Raw genomic sequence first — 16,656 nt, 5'->3', positions numbered from 1 at the left:
TAACCAATGCATCTGTTATTTCTTCAGCAACCTCTCTAAGGACTCTGGGCTGTAGTCCATCTGGTCTTGGTGACTTATCTACTTTAAGGCCTTTGAGTTTGCCTAGTACTTTTTCCTTTGTAATAGCAATGGCACTCACTCCTGCTCCCTGACTCTCACGGACCTCCGGCACACAGCTAGTGTCTTCCACAGTAAAGACTGAAGCAAAGGTCTTATCAAGTTCACCTGCTATTTCTTTGTCACCCATTACTACCTCACCAGCACCAGTGGTCGAATATCAACTCTCACTTCCCTTTTATCCTTTATATAACTGAAAATAAAACTTCCTGCTTGATATTATTGGCTAGTTTGCCCTCATATTTAATCTTTTCCCTTCTTATAGTTTTTTTCTTGTCTTTATTTGGATTTTAAAAGCTTCCCAATGATCCAACTTCCCACTCACTTTTGCTAATGTATATGCCCTTTCCTTGGCTTTCATAGAGTCTTTAACTTGTCAGCCACGGTTGCTTACCACTGCCATTTGAGAGCTACTTCTTCTGTGGGACATACCCACCCTGTGCCTTGTGAACTACTCCCAGAAACTTCAGCCACCTCTGTTCTGCTGTCATCCCCACCCGTATCCTCCTCCGATCCACCGAGCAAACTCCACTCTCGTGCCTCTGTAATTCCCTTTATTCCATGGAGATACTGATACATGTGAGTTATGCTTCTCCCTCTCAAATTGCAGTATGAATTCAATCATATTTTGATCACTGCCTCCTAAGGGTTCCTTTATATTAAGTTGTCTAATCTCCAGGGATTTTTACACACAACAGTCTCTAAAGTTTACAGAGAATGGTACGAGAATCAAACAAATATCCAGTGTGTGGTAATTCTGTCAGAGGAGAATGGCCAGATTGTTTCAAGTTGACAAGAAAGTGACAGTAATGCAAACAACCACACATTACGACACTGGTGTACAGAAGAGCATCTCTGAACACACAACATGTCAAACTTTGAAGTGGATGGGCTACAGCAGCAGAAGAGCACGCTGTATTCCACTCCCATACATAATAAAGTGTATTTCTCAGTTGGTATTCATGGTGGATTGTTAATAATATACAAATCCCTGGCACTAATCTCTCTCCTCATATAGAAAAACACAACATCTGAACCACAGAAAGAAAATGAAGTCCTAGGCTGTTTTCCAAATTTGTGGGAGCACTTTCTGAAATGAGTACTTCAGGCCACAACGTAGGCCTGTACTTATAATTAGTGGCATAGTCATCAACATCGATCCAGTTCAGAATCAAAATCAGATTTAATATCATTTGTTGTGAAGTTTGTTAACTTTACAGCAGCAGTACAATGAAATGCATGATAAATAAATATAGAAAAAAACTGAGTTGTGTGTTTTGTGTGTGTCTATACAGAACGTGGATCAGTACTTGGAGCTATGATATTGTGGCCATTACAGAGACTTGGATGGCTCAGGGGTAGGAATGGTTACTTCGAGTGCCAGGCTTTAGATGTTTCAGAAAGGACAGGGAGAAGGCAAAAGAGGTGGGGGCATGGCACTGCTGATCAGAGATAGCGACACAGCTGCAGAAAAGGAGGAAGTCATGGATGGATTGTCTGCTGAGTCTCTGTGGGTAGAAGTTAGGAAGAGTAAGGGGTCAATAATTCTACTGGGTGTTTTTATAGACCACCCAATAGTAACAGGGACATCGAGGAGCAGATAGGGAGAGAGATTCTGGAAAGGTTGTCCTGGTTGTCCTGGTGGGAGATTTTAATTTCCCAAATATCGATTGGCATCTCCCTAGAGCAAGGGCTTTAGATGGGGTGGAGTTTGTTAGGTGTGTTCAGGCTGTACTCGATCCAGTATTGGGAAATGAACCCGGTCAGGTGTCAGATCTCTCAGTGGGAGAGCATTCTGGAGATAGTGATCATAATTCTATCTCCTTTACCATAGCATTGGAGAGGGATAAGAGCAGACAAGTTAGGAAAGCGTTTAATTGGAGTAAGGGGAAAAATGAATTTATCAGGCAAGAACTTGGAAGCACAAATTGGGAACAGATATTCTCAGGGAAATGTACTGCAAAAGTTTGGCAAATGTTCAGGGGACATTTGCATGATGTTCTGCATAGGTGTGTTCCAATGAGACGGAAAGGATGGTAGGATACAGAAACAGTGGTGTACAAAGGCAGTTGAAAATCTAGTCAAGAAGAAAAGAAAAGCTTATGAAAGGTTCAAAAAAACTAGGTAATGATAGAGATCTAGAAGATTATAAGGCTGGCAGGAGAGAGCTTAAGAAAGAAATTAGGAGAGCCAGAAGGGGCCATGAAAAGGCCTTGGCAAGCAGGATTAAGGAAAACCCCAAGGCATTCTACAAGTATGTGAAGAGCAAGAGGATAAGACGTGAGAGAATAGGAACTATCAAGTGTGATAGTGGAAAAGTGTGTATGGAACCAGAGGAGGTAGAGGAGGTACTTGAATACTTTGCTTCAGTATTCACTACGGAAAAGGACCTTGGTGACTGTAGGGATGATTTACAGTGGACTGAAAAGCTTGAGCATATAGACATTAAGAAAGATGATGTGCTGGAGCTTTTGGAAAGCATCAAGTTGGATAAGTCAGTGGGACCGGAAGAGTTATACCTCAGCCTACTGTGGGAGGCGAGGGAGGAGATTGCTGATCCTCTGGCAATGATCTTTGCATCATCAGTGGGGATGCAAAAGGTTCCAGAGGATTGGATGGTTGTAGATGTTATTCCCTTATTTAAGAAAGGGAGCAGAGAAAGCCCAGGAAATTATAGACCAGTGAGTTTTACTTCAGTGGTCGGTAAGTTGATGGAAAAGATCCTGAGAGGTAGGATTTATGAACATTTGGAGAGGCATATGATTAGGAATTGTCAGCATGGCTTTGTCAAAGGCAGGTTGTGCCTTACAAGCCTGATTGAATTTTTTGAGGATGTGACTAAACACATTAATGAAAGTAGAGCAGTAGATGTAGTGTATATGGATTTCAGCAAGGCATTTGATAAGGTACCCCATGCAAGGCTTATTGAGAAAGTAAGGAGGCATGGGATCCAAGGGGACCTTGCTTTGTGGATCCAGAATTGGCTTGCCCACAGAAGACTGGTCATATTCTGCATGGAGGTCAGTGACCAGTGATGTGCCTCAGGGATCTGTTCTGGGACATCTTCTCTTTGTGATTCTTATAAATAACCTGGATGAGAAAGTGGAGGGATGCGTTAGTAAATTTGCTGATAACACAAGGATTGTGGGTGTTGTGGATAGTGTGGAGGGTTACACAAATAATAGAACAGAAGTAAGAAAGATAAGTTACCTCTAACAGGAAGGGGTCATCACTTCTCTGGCTATAGGCAGACTTCTTATAAATGAGTGTAATAGCCAAGAGTAAGAATGACCTCATGTTGCACGCTTTGAGGCAGCGCAGTTGTCTTAGTCTATTACTAAAAGTGCTACGCTGTTTGGCCAAGGTGGAATGCAGAGGGTGAGAAACATTGTCCAGAATGGCCAGGATTTTCCGTAGGATGCTTTGTTCTACCACAGCCTCCAGTGTGTCCAGTTTGACTCTGATAACAGAGCCAGGCTTTCTAATCAGTTTATTGAGCCTGTTGGCATCACCCGTGTTGATGCCATTGCTCCAACAGACCACTGCAAAGAAGACTGTACTGGTGATAACAGACTAGTAGAATATGTGAAGAAGAGGCCTGCATAATCCAAAGGACCTCAGTCTCCTCAGAAAGTAGAGGTGATTCTGGCCTTTCTTGTACATAGCCTCTGTGTTGATGTTCCACGCTAATCTGTCAACCAGATGTCATGGCTTTGACTCGAGAGGCTTCGACGAGAAGAGGCGGAGGACAAGCTAGCTCGCAGTTAGTTTTTACAATGTCTCCTGAGACAGTGATGTGTCTCTCATGTGAGATGTGGCCGTCTTGGGGGAACTCCCCTCTCCCGCAGAGTCACATCTGCCAGAAGTGCATACGGCTGGGCGATCTGGAAGACCGTGTAAGGAATCTGGAGCAGCAGCTAGATGACCTTCGATTCATAAGGGAAAATGAGGCAGTCATAGATGAGAGCTACAGGGAGGTAGTCACACCTAGGCTGTCGGAAGCAGGTCGTTGGGTGACAGTCAGAGGGGGGAAAGCGAAGGTGAGCAGACAAGTAGTGCAGAGCACTCCTGTAGCCATTCCCCTGAATAATAAGTTTACTGTCCTGGATATGTTGGCGGGGACGACCGACCAGGTGTGAGCCATGGTGGCAGGGCCTCCAGCATTGAGTCTGACCCTGTGGTGCAGAAGGGTGGGACGGAGAAGAGGAGAGCTGTTGTCATTGGAGACTCTATAGTCAGGGGAGCAGACAGGAGATTTTGTGGACGTGAGAAGGACACCCGCATGGTTTGTTGCCTCCCGGGTGCCAGGGTCCAGGATGTCTCTGATCGGGTGCACGACATCCTGGTACGAGAAGGAAGGCAACCAGGAGTCATGATACATGTTGGGACCAACGACATAGGCAGGAAGAGGGATGAGGTCCTGAAGTGTGAGTTTCGGGAACTAGGCAGAAGGCTGAAGAACAGGACCTCAAGGGTGGCGTTCTCAGGATTGCTGCCAGTGCTATGTGACAGTGATGGTAAGAATTGGAGGAGATGGCAGTTGAATGCGTGGCTGAGGAGTTGGTGTAGGGAGCAGGGTTTTAGATTTTTAGATCATTGGGATCTCTTCTGGGAAAGGTGGGATCTGTACAGATTGGATGGGTTGCACCTGAACTCGAGGGGGAGCAATATCCTTGCAGGTAGGTTTGCTAGCATGGTTCGGGAGGGTTTAAACTGATTTGCGAGGGGGATGGGACCCAGAGCGATAGAACAGTGAAAAAAGTGCATCGAGTAAAGCCAGATCTAACATACAGAAAGGCTTTGAAGAAAGAGAAGCAGAATAAACGGTGTAAAGACAGTAAGGTAGAAGGGCTGAAATGTGTGTACCTCAATGCAAGAAGCATCAGGAACAAAGATGATGAACTGAGAGCTTGGATACATACATGGAATTATGATGTAGTGGCCATTACCGAGACTTGGCTGGCACCAGGGCAGGAATGGATTCTCAATATTCCTGAATTTCAGTGCTTTAAAAGGGATAGAGAGGGTGGAAAAAGGGGAGGAGGGGTGTCATTACTGGTCAGGGATACTATTACAGCTACAGAAAGGGTGGGTAATGTAGCAGGATCCTCTTTTGAGTCAATATAGGTGGAAGTCAGGAACAGGAAGGGAGCAGTTACTCTATTGGGGGTATTCTATAGGCTCCCTGGTAGCAGCAGAGATACAGAGGAGCAGATTGGGAGGCAGATTTTGGAAAGGTGCAAAAATAACAGGGTTGTTATCATGGGTGACTTTAACTTCCCTAATATTGATTGGCACCTGATTAGTTCCAAGGGTTTAGATGGGGCAGAGTTAGTTAAGTGTGTCCAGGATGGATTCCTGTCACAGTATGTGGACAGGCCGACCAGGGGGAATGCCATACTAGATCTAGAACTAGGTAATGAACCGGGTCAGGTCAAAGATCTCTCAGTGGGTGAGCATCTGGGGGACAGTGACCACCGCTCCCTGGCCTTTAGCATTATCATGGAAAAGGATAGAATCAGAGAGGACAGGAAAATTTTAATTAGGGAAAGGCAAATTATGAGGCTATTAGGCTAGAACTTGCGGGTGTGAATTGGGATGAGGTTTTTGCAGGGAAATGTACTATGAACATGTGGTCGATGCTTAGAGATCTCTTGCAGGATGTTAGGGATAAATTTGTCCTGGTGAGGAAGATAAAGAATGGTAGGGTGAAGGAACCATGGGTGACAAGTGAGGTGGAAAATCTAGTCAGGTGGAAGAAGGCAGCATACATGAGGTTTAGGAAGCAAGGATCAGATGGGTCTATTGAGGAATATAGGGAAGCAAGAAAGGAGCTTAAGAAGAGCAAGAAGGGGGCATGAGAAGGCCTTGGCGAGTAGGGTAAAGGAAAACCCCAAGGCATTCTTCAATTATGTGAAGAAGAAAAGGATGACAGGAGTGAAGGTAGGACTGATTAGAGATAAAGGTGGGAAGATGTGCCTGGAGGCTGTGGAAGTGAGCGAGATCCTCAATGAATACTTCTCTTCGGTATTCACCAATGAGAGGGAACTTGATGATGGTGAGGACAATATGAGTGAGGTTGATGTTCTGGAGCATGTTGACATTAAGGGAGAGGAGGTGTTGGAGTTGTTAAAATACATTAGGACAGATAAGTCCCCGGGGCCTTCTGGAATATTCCCCAGGCTGCTCCACGAGGCGAGAGAAGAGATTGCTGAGCCTCTGGCTGGGATCTTTATGTCCTGGTTGTCCACGGGAATGTTACCGGAGGATTGGAGGGAGGCAAATGTCCCCTTGTTCAAAAAAGGTAGTAGGGATAGTCCGGGTAATTATAGACCAGTGAGCCTTATGTCTGTGGTGGGAAAGCTGTTGGAAAAGATTCTTAGAGATAGGATCTATAGGCATTTAGAGAATCATGGTCTGATCAGGGACAGTCAGCATGGCTTTGTGAAGGGCAGATAGTGTCTAACAAGCTAACAAGTTCTTTGAGGAGGTGACCAGGCATATAGATGAGGGTGGTGCAGTGGATGTGATCTATATGGATTTTAGTAAGGCATTTGACAAGGTTCCACATGGTAGGCTTATTCAGAAAGTCAGAAGACATGGGATCCAGGGAAGATTGGCCAGGTGGATTCAGAATTGGCTTGCCTGCAGAAGGCAGAGGGTGGTGGTGGAGGGAGTACATTCAGATTGGAGGATTGTGACTAGTGGTGTCCCACAAGGATCTGCTCTGGGACCTCTACTTTTCGTGATTTTTATTAACGACCTGGTTGTGCGGGTAGAAGGGTGGGTTGGCAAGTTTGCAGACGACACAAAGGTTGGTGGTGTTGTAGATAGTGTAGAGGATTGTCAAAGATTGCAGAGAGACATTGATAGGATGCAGGAGTGGGCTGAGAAGTGGCAGATGGTGTTCAACCTGGAGAAGTGTGAGGTGGTAGACTTTGGAAGGACAAACTCCAAGGCAGAGTACAAAGTAAATGGCAGGATACTTGGTAGTGTGGAGGAGCAGAGGGATCTCAAGGTACATGTCCACAGATCCCTGAAAGTTGCCTCACAGGTGGATAGGGTGGTTAAGAAAGCTTATGGGATGTTAGCTTTCATCAGTCGAGGGATAGAGTTTAAGAGCCGCGATGTAATGATGCAGCTCTATAAAACTCGGTTAGGCCACACTTGGAGTACTGTGTCCAGTTCTGGTCACCTCCCTGTAGGAAGGATGTGGAAGCATTGGAAAGGGTACAGAGGAGATTTACCAGGATGCTGCTTGGTTCAGAGAGTATGCACTATGATCAGAGATTAAGGGAGCTCGGGCTTTACTCTTTGGAGAGAAGGAGGATGAGAGGAGACATGAGAGGTGTACAAGATAATAAGAGGAATAGATAGAGTGGATAGCCAGCACCTCTTCCCCAGGGCACCACTGCTCAGTACAAGAGGACACGGCTTTAAGGTAAGGGGTGGGAAGTTAAAGGGGGATATTAGAGGAAGGTTTTTTACTCAGAGAGTGGTTGGTGCGTGGAATGCACTGCCTGAGTCAGTGGTGGAGGCAGATACACTAGTGAAGTTTAAGAGACTACTAGACCGGTATATGGAGGAATTTAAGGTGGGGGGTTATATGAGAGGCAGCGTTTGAGGGTCGGCACAACATTGTGGGCCGAAGGGCCTGTACTGAGCTGTACTATTCTATGTTCTGTGGATCCTATGGAAGCTGGTACCCACATGGACCGGACTAATTTTACAACTTTCTTCAACTTATTTTGATCCTGTGCAGTAGCCCTCCCACCCAGTACCAGACAGTGATGCAGCCGGTCAGAATGCTCTCCATGGTACATTTGTAGAAGTTTTCGAGTGGTTTAGTTGAGAAGCCAAACCTCCTCAAATACCTAATGTCCTTTGTCCTTTTAATTTTTCCATTTACTTCAGGTGCAGATATTTGTTCCTTTATGACTCGTCAAAGGTTAAAGAAGAAGGTGACCCAACGAGTTCCGGGATCTATTACTTTTTTCCCTCACAGGTGAGATCTGTGTTTCAAGGAAAGAGGATGTGGGCAAGGAGGGTAAAGGGGCTGATTCTTATTTCAGATGCACCGAACATTATTTGTTATTAAGTGTTTTGCATTGTTGTTGAGATTTGTGAATATCTTTACAAGCTTTGCAACTAGTGGTCTACATTTCTTTAGCAAGGCTTCCAGATGGTCTGCAAGGTTAGAACACATGGACCCAGACTGAGTTAGCCAGTTGGGTTTGGGCAGGGGCTTGCTTTTCATAGTCATACTTTACTGATCCTGGGGAAAATTGGTTTTTGTTACAGTTGCATCATAAATAATAAATAGTAATAGAACCATAAATAGTTAAATAGTAATATGTAACTTATGCCAGTAAATTATGAAATAAATTCACCCGACCATGCGACAGGTAGTACTGGGTTACATGGTACCATGAGCACTCAGACGAGTGACCTGACACTGTCATGATTTGGATAATATATTGGTGGCATAATTAATAAGATTGGAGGTAACACCAGATGGAATTCTGCAAAAGTGTGAACTCCCTCACAGTCACTTCCCCTGTGTAAGAGGGTTCAAAACTATGGGATGTAGATTTAGGATGAGAGGGGAAAGATTTAAAAGGGAACCGAGGGGTAAATTTTTCACACTGAATGGTGAGTATATGGAATGAGCTGCCAAGGAAGGTGGCTGAGACAGCTACAATAACTGCACTTAAAAAAAAAAACAACATTTGGAGAGCAGCAGTCTGGAGCAAAAAGGGCCAAGCCCAAACAAATGGAACTAGCTTGGTGGCACTGTGATAACCATGGATTAGACGGGCCAAACAGCCTGTACGATTATACTTAACGCTGCTTTCTGGAATGAAAGTGGAAAAAATCTCTTCTTACTATTGCAAAGCAGAGCCAAGAGATTCTTCCCAGAATGATGGTGAATATTTTTAACTTGGGATGATAAATATTTGTTCATTATTACACCCTGAGGGCTTGCTGAGGCTATTTCATGCATTATACAACATTCTGAGGTAGCTATAGAAATACAAATCATTCTCTCCTGTCTCTTGAGCAGACTAGTGTTGACCAACAGGAGCTGCTCTGCGGGCAGATCGCTGGAGTAGTCTGCTGCATTGCTGAGATCTCAGGAACTCCACCCAGGCTAATCCGCTTGCGAAAGCTGAAGTTTGCTGTACAGGTGGATGGGGAATATCTTTGGGTAGGTATCATGGATCATGCATACAGTGGACAGCAGTGACTTTTTCCCAGGGCAGAAGTGGCTAACATGAGGGGGCAAAACTTTAAGATCTGTGGAAGAAAGTTGTGATGAAGGCCCGTCACTAACTACGGGCGGCACATGGCACACCCGGTAAAACACTTTTCCCCAGCAGTAATAGTCTCTGGGTCTGAAACAGAGCTGCAGCATGGAGCTGTCTCATTTAGAGGCAGCAGCAACCTGCACAGGTGTGCTGATGGTGGAGGATACCATCTTTAATTGGATAATTGAGTTAATTAGCTTTTGGTTGGTCTAGGGGGAGGGGCTTAGTAGTTATAAACCTCAGGTTACCAAGGCTTTGGGGTTAGTTTTCTTTTGTGTTTAGTCTGAGGGTGGAGATATATATACCTCAAAACAAGACAAAAACTGGAAAAGAAAACTTATATATAGTTTTCTTTTCCAGTTTTTGTCTTGTTTTGAGGTAAATAAAAGCACCTCAATTTATTTTTTGTGACTCAATCCACCTGGTTGTTTTTCTTAAACAATTGCCCACAGTTTTTTGTGACAAAAGTATAGGAAGAATGTCAAAGGTAGGTCTTTTACACAGAGAGTGGTGGGGGCATGGAACTTGCTGCCAGGAGTGTGGTAGAGGCAGATACATTAGGAGCATTAAAGAGACTCTTGTGTGGCATATGCGTAAAACAAAAATGGAGGCTATGCAGGAGGGAAGGGTTAGATTGACCCTGGAGTCGGTTGAAAGGCTGGCACAACATTGTGGGCTGAAGGGCCAGTACTGTGCTGAACTGTTCTATGTTCTTTTTATATTTGTATCAGAAATCTATGCTAAGAATTTCCACCCCATCGCTTACCATTTCTGTTAAATGTATATGTTTGCTGTGGTCTATTAAAGGCTCTTGGATGTGCCCTAGATGTCCCCGATAAGAGCTGTAAGCAGTTTCTGGATCAACTCATTGGCATCTTTACATTTTACAATGGATTCAGTAAGCATATATACCAGGTAATACTTTGGATTTGTTTCTTGGTTTCAAAGTTTGCACAAAACTGCATTCACTTTGCAGCTGGCCAGGCAGCATCTGGGAAAAGTGTACAGTCGAGATTTAGGCCTGAAACGTCGGCAGTACTCTCTTCCATGGATGCTGCCTGACCTACTGAGTTCCTCCAGCATTGTGTGTGTGTTGCTCGGATTTCCAGCGTCTGCAGATTTTCTCTTGTTTACCATTGGTTCACTTTGCAGTGATTAATTTGTTGCAGAGGTATCCAGAAATGCGAGTTCCAATCTCAAAACTACTACTGCTGAAGAACTTAGATTCAAATAATTAAATACATTCAGAATTAGGTTGAACAATTGGTGGCATTTAGTTTATCGCTGTGGTACTAGAAACCTGCTGTGGTGTTCAGGTCCACTCTGCTGGCCACTGAGTGGGGTTAGACATGAACAATAAGGGCTGGACATGACAGTCACCCATAAAGGAATAAGTAAAAGACACTATCATCCCCATGTATATTTCCCTCATCAAGATCAGCAACATCCCAACCTGAAACATCCCATCCCTCCACTGTCCCGTTGCTTCCTCAGATGCTGCTTGACCTGTTGGGTTCCTCTGGCTGTGTTTGCTGTTCCAGTTCAAAGCTTAAAAGTTCAAAATAACTTTATTATCAAAGTATGTATATGTCACAAAATTCATTTTCATTTTCTTGCAGGCATTCACAGTTGAACAAAGGCTGACAAACTGCAAACACTAAAAAGTCTTAATAATGAGTAAATTAATAATACTGATAGGCTCCAGTGTCTGCAGCCTCTTGTGTCTCTGCACGATTTTATATTGCTGGATGAGTGTTTTTGTTCCTTTACTCGATCACTTGTTTGTTTCCCAAGGAAATGCAGAATATGGTGTTACATTTAGGTGGACAAAGCTGCACGAGATGGTAAACAGGAACATAAATTCATAGTGAGACACAGGAGATTGTCAACTTGAACCAAATGTTGGCATATTTTTTATCTAGTTCTCCAGCCCATGTGAGAATTCCACTGAGCCAGTTGCATGACCTGATGTAGAGGGTCAAAGGTGAAGGTTACTGTACCACTGCTCCAAATCAGATTCAGTAAGAGCAACACTTTGCTCTCCAGAACCTGCCTGAATGCAGCTTGTCGTTTACCAAATCTTTGACATTTTCATTTATTTCTTCACAGGTGCGGGATCAGAGAGAGCTGGCCTGCCAGTGGGATCTGTATATGGAGCACATCCAGCAAGCCAACAGCGGCCTGCATCACACTTTCAATTCCCTTTGGAACCTGGACAGGACTGATGTAAATCCAGGGAGATGTCTCTTTTTTTACACCTTGTGTTTGGGGATTTATTTTGTAGCAGTAACTCCTCAAGGTCAAAGCAGTAACAAAAACAATCAATCAGATTATTCACTGAAGTCCTTCTTCATTTTAAGCCTGTCACCCTACTGGGTGTAGGTCGCTGACAGCAGCTGGCCAGAATCCTCTGTCCTGGGCCAGTCATTCAAGTTTTCCCAGATGTAGCCCATCTTTTTGGTGTCAGATCCTTCCTCTCCCAGAGGTGGTGTTTCTGCAGCTCTGGGTTTTTAACGGGATGGCGTTTTCCTTCCACAGCTGGGCTTGGCACCATTCATGCCAGTGTTATTCACTGAAGTAGTTGTGCTTAATTTGGAGGATAAATCCCTTCAGCCCATTGTCCCATACTAGCTCTTTGAAAGAGCTGTCCGATTAGTCTTGCTTGTCTATAATTTATTTCCTCCATTTTTTTGCTGTTGACTTCCTTCTATCGATTTTTCTGGAAATGTGTGGCAGACTATAACAACATATATGGAATTGTTTCTTAAAACCTCGTTAGCACAACTGCATAAGTACAACTTAATCTCTCTTTAGCCAGAACATGTTTGGAAGTACCTAGCAAGCAATCTACTCAATGTTCCCTGTAATGTGCGTACATGTGCGAGCACATGCATCTTTTGGTACGAGCACACAAAGGAATTTCAACTGCGCACAAAAGGTTGTCACCCTCTCCCTCGTAGGCTTGTTAAATATATTCACGATTGTACACAATCACATTTCAATTTCCATTTTCTGATACAGACTGTGTTGATAATGTGATTTGTCTGCAGATTTTAGAGCTGGCTTATTTATACTGCTTTTATTGAAGAAATTATTGATTCACTGTAGTATTCTAAAGAAGCAAAGGACGTGAAATGCAAAACAACTGCTAGTTCATTTAAAGTGCAATAGATTATGAAATGATAGAAACTGCTACACTGAAAGCTCTGAAGGTCAGGAATATGCAACTACAAGAAATATTTATGTACAATACAGAAACTGGTGTTACCTGTGTGTATTGTCACTATGCAGATATTGCTGCAGAATTTGCAAGTGGGAAAAGGTGGAGTGATATTTGGAAACTTGATGTTTTAAAGTGTCACTTAGAAAGCAAATCGCATATGGAAGGTGTGCAAAGCTTTGGCAAAAGAAATCCCTCATTACCCACTACAGGCATGCTATGTGTGTTTTGTGAGAGTGCAGATGAACAAGAGAGATCAAAGTGCTTACTGACAGTGTTTTGCTAGCTGTTAAAATGAATATAATATTGAGTGTGCACATGGTGTGTCACTGGGCAAAAAATTGCACGGCACAAGATTTTTGTGCAGTGATCATTACAAGTTAGAGGGAACATTGAACCTTGGTGAGATTCAGTAATTCTGTCCACAGTTGCAGCTGCTACTAATAACACCCACGGGGGGGTGCGGTATGGTAGTGTAGTGGTTAGCGTAACACTTTACAGCCCTGGCTGTCAGATTGAGATTCAATTCCCACTGTACTCTGTAAAGAGTTTGTATGTTCTCCCTGTGACCCTGTGGGTTTCCTCTCACATTCCAGAGGTGCTGCTCTGTACAGCACTGTTGTAATGTGTGGTTACATCTAGATGGAGGATGGCCAGCAGGGACATAAATTCATGGTGAGACACAAGAGATTGTCAACATGAACCAAAATTTGGGCATTTTTTTTTCTCTCATTCACCAGCTTGCATGAGAATTTCACTGAGTCTGTTGCATGACCTGATGCAGTGTCAGCAAATGAAGGTTTGACAGTTGTGGACCTGCTATGTTGGCGCCAGAAGTATGGCAACACTTGTGGGCTACCCTTATCCAGCAAGTTCTCAGACTGTGTTAATCATTAACTCAAACAAATTTCACTGTTTTGGTGTATAGTAAATCTAATCAAACAACACTGATACAGTAGAGCAGTGTGATTGGATTGATCAGAGAAAGATTCACACCTCTTTATTCCACAGTCTATTTCACATTGCCGGATTGAAGTGTGGCCAAGTGGTTAAGGTGTCGGTCTAGTGATCTGAAGGTCGCCAGTTCGAGCCTCAGCTAAGGCAGTGTGTTGTGTCCTTGAGCAAGGCACTTAACCGCACTTTGCTCTGTGACGACAACCGTGCCAAGCTGTATGGATCCTAATGCCCTTCCCTTGAACAACATCGGTGACGTGGAGAGGGGAGACTTGCAGCATAGGTAACTGCCAGTCTTCCATACAACCTTGCCCAGGCCTGCACCCTGGAAACCTTCCAAGGTGCAAATCCATGGTCTCACGAGACTAACGGATGCCTATTTCACGTTACCAGTATATTAAGGCTCTTGGTCTAGAAGGATTGGGTGACGTGTTGCAGCCATTATTGCCTCCTCCTGCCTCCTGTATGAAGCCTGGGTGCGTGGCCTGGAAGAAGTCCAAATGCTGCAAAAACAAACTGACAGTATAAATCTACAGGACCAAGAAAGGCTCTAATGAGATGGTATGAACAGCTTGGCACCAGATTGAGAACCAGAGCCTGAACGGTAATAATCTCTGGATTGTAAACTCAAGAGATTCTGCGGATGGAATCTCTACTCTTAGTCCTGATGAAAGTCTCAGCCCAAAACATTGACTCTTTAAATCTTCTCCATTGATGTCCTGCTGAGGTCACCATTTTGCGTGTGTTACTGTGAATCTCTGGATTATTACCTGAACCATGCCCAGACTGGCAAAAGCCAACTAAGTTTGGGGAAATATAATGTTTGCTTCAAGTACTGGTGTGATAGAATCAGCTCTAGGTTACTGGTTACACCACTAATGCTTTCCTTCAACAAATAATGCTTATTGATTGCATTTGATGCTTGATCATAGAACATAGAGCCATATAACAATTACAGCACGGAAACAGACCGTCTCGGCCCTTCTTGTCTGGGCCGAGCTCTTACTCTCATCTAGTCCCACCGACCTGCACTCAGCCCGTAACCCTCTATTCCTTTCCTGTCCATATATCTATCCAATTTAACTTTAAACGACAACATGGAACCTGCCTCAACCACTTCTGCTGGAAGCTCGTTTCACAAAAGAAGTTCCCCCTCGTGTTACCCTTAAGCTTTTGTCCTTTAACTCTCAACTCCTGTCCTCTTGTTTGAATCTCCCCCATTCTCAATGGAAAAAGCCTATTCACGTCAACTCTATCAATCCCCCTCATAATTTTAAATACCTCCATCAAGTCCCCCCTCAACCTTTTATGCTCCAAAGAATAAAGACCTAACTTGTTCAACCTTTCTCTGTAACTTAGGAGATGAAACCCAGGCAACATTTTAGTAAACCTCCTCTGTACTCTCTCAATTTTATTGACATCTTTCCTATAATTCGGTGACCAGAACTGTACACAATACTCCAGATTTGGCCTTCCCAATGCTAAAGAACGATGCAACTCAGTACAGGCCCTTCAACCCATAATGTTGTGCCGACCTTTTAACCTCCTCCAAGATAAATTTAACCCTTCCCTCACACATAGTCCTCCACATAGTCATCCATGTTCCAGAGCATCCCTTCAATGTTTTTAATGTATCTGCCTCTACCACCACCCCTGGCAGCACATTCCATACACCTACTACAGCCTGCATTTAATAAAAAAAGACCTTACCTCTGACATCCCCCTATACTTACCCCCAATCACCTTAAAATTATGCCCTGTGATATTAGCCATTGTTGCGCTAGGAAAAAGTCAGTTGCTGTCCACTGGTTCTGTGTTACTCACCATCTTGTACATCTTTAACACTTGCTTTGGAATGGGTTTATTATCATCACAGTACTGAGATACAGAGAAAAGCTTACCTTGCACACTGTACGTATAGATCAGATCATTACACAGTGCGTTGAAAAGAGGGGAACGATGAAGTGTAGGTAGATCTGTACGGAGTAGTTTGAAATGAGCCACCATGTATCAGCCCCATCTTACATCAATCTTCTATTCATTTTTGTTTCCATCTCAAGTTCAAGTTTACTGTCATTCAGCCCCATACATGTAAATCGCAAAGAAAACAATGTTCCTCTGGAATAAGGTGTAAACACAGTACATACTGAATAAATCAACACATAAAGTAATATTACTGTCAATAAATTTATAAAATATATTCCAGAAGACTGACACTTAACATCAGGTGCAGTTATGACACAAGTTTAAAAAGTTAACAGTAGCAGCACTTCGTATGAGATGAAATCAGGGTGGTGCAGGGAGTTCAGTAGTCCTATGGCTTGGGGAAGAAGCTGCTTTCCTTCATAAAAGTCCTTGTCCTAATACTACTGTACCTCCTGCCTGATGGTAGGGGGTCAAAGAGATTATGGAATGGATGGAAATCCTTGACAATGCTATTTATTGCTCAATATGCATCCAATCTGTTATTTGTGTCCTGCTCTACTTTATCAATACCAAGTGTAGTCCAGGTGACCCCTTTGCCAAGCACCGCACCTGAACTCTGTCCTTCTCTTCCCATTCTCACACTGTCTCTGCTTCACTCACCTGTACACTGGTCTGAAGCTGCGTGGATTTATCAATGCAAGTGTAGCCTCGGTGACCATTCTGCCAAATGACCTGAACTCTGTCCTTCTCTTCCCATTCTCAGTCTCTGCTTGGCTTACCTGTACACTGGTCTGACGTGGAAGGTGCTGACAAGTTCTCTGCTGTCTGTCTCCACAGGTGGATCCCTCCTGTTGTTGAAAGCTGCTCTCATTTTACAGAACTGCCAGCGTTGCCCGGAGATCCTGGCCGGATGCATCCTCTACAAAAAACTGTAAGTCTACACACCACTTGCTTGACACTAATCTCCATTAGCAGTTTTTGTTTAAGGATGTATGGATTTATTGAGGAAAATCTGCTTTAATATACATGCAATTGACTTAACTATGCAAGACAGGAAGTTGTACTGCACTTGCAAAAGAATTTTGATTAGGACACACTAGCAATATTGTGAACAGCAAATCACAAACAGAT

At 43.7% G+C, this 16,656-nt stretch overlaps 1 protein-coding gene across 1 annotated transcript in view; it reads left to right on the top strand.

Moving 5' to 3' along the window:
- hps4 (HPS4 biogenesis of lysosomal organelles complex 3 subunit 2) overlaps nt 1-16,656 on the top strand; it is a 77,052-nt gene that overhangs the window by 24,619 nt on the left and 35,777 nt on the right. Inside the window, exons 2-6 of the mRNA XM_072247596.1 lie at nt 8,032-8,122; nt 9,182-9,325; nt 10,233-10,340; nt 11,535-11,667; nt 16,363-16,456. Coding sequence (XP_072103697.1) covers nt 8,032-8,122; nt 9,182-9,325; nt 10,233-10,340; nt 11,535-11,667; nt 16,363-16,456 — 570 coding nt within the window. The remainder of the gene's footprint in view (nt 1-8,031; nt 8,123-9,181; nt 9,326-10,232; nt 10,341-11,534; nt 11,668-16,362; nt 16,457-16,656) is intronic.

The sequence above is a fragment of the Mobula birostris genome, chromosome 31 (genome assembly GCF_030028105.1).
Source record: "Mobula birostris isolate sMobBir1 chromosome 31, sMobBir1.hap1, whole genome shotgun sequence".
Lineage (NCBI taxonomy): Eukaryota > Metazoa > Chordata > Chondrichthyes > Myliobatiformes > Myliobatidae > Mobula > Mobula birostris.
Note: the sequence above shows the minus strand (reverse complement) of the source record. Positions and strands in the feature narration are given on the sequence as shown.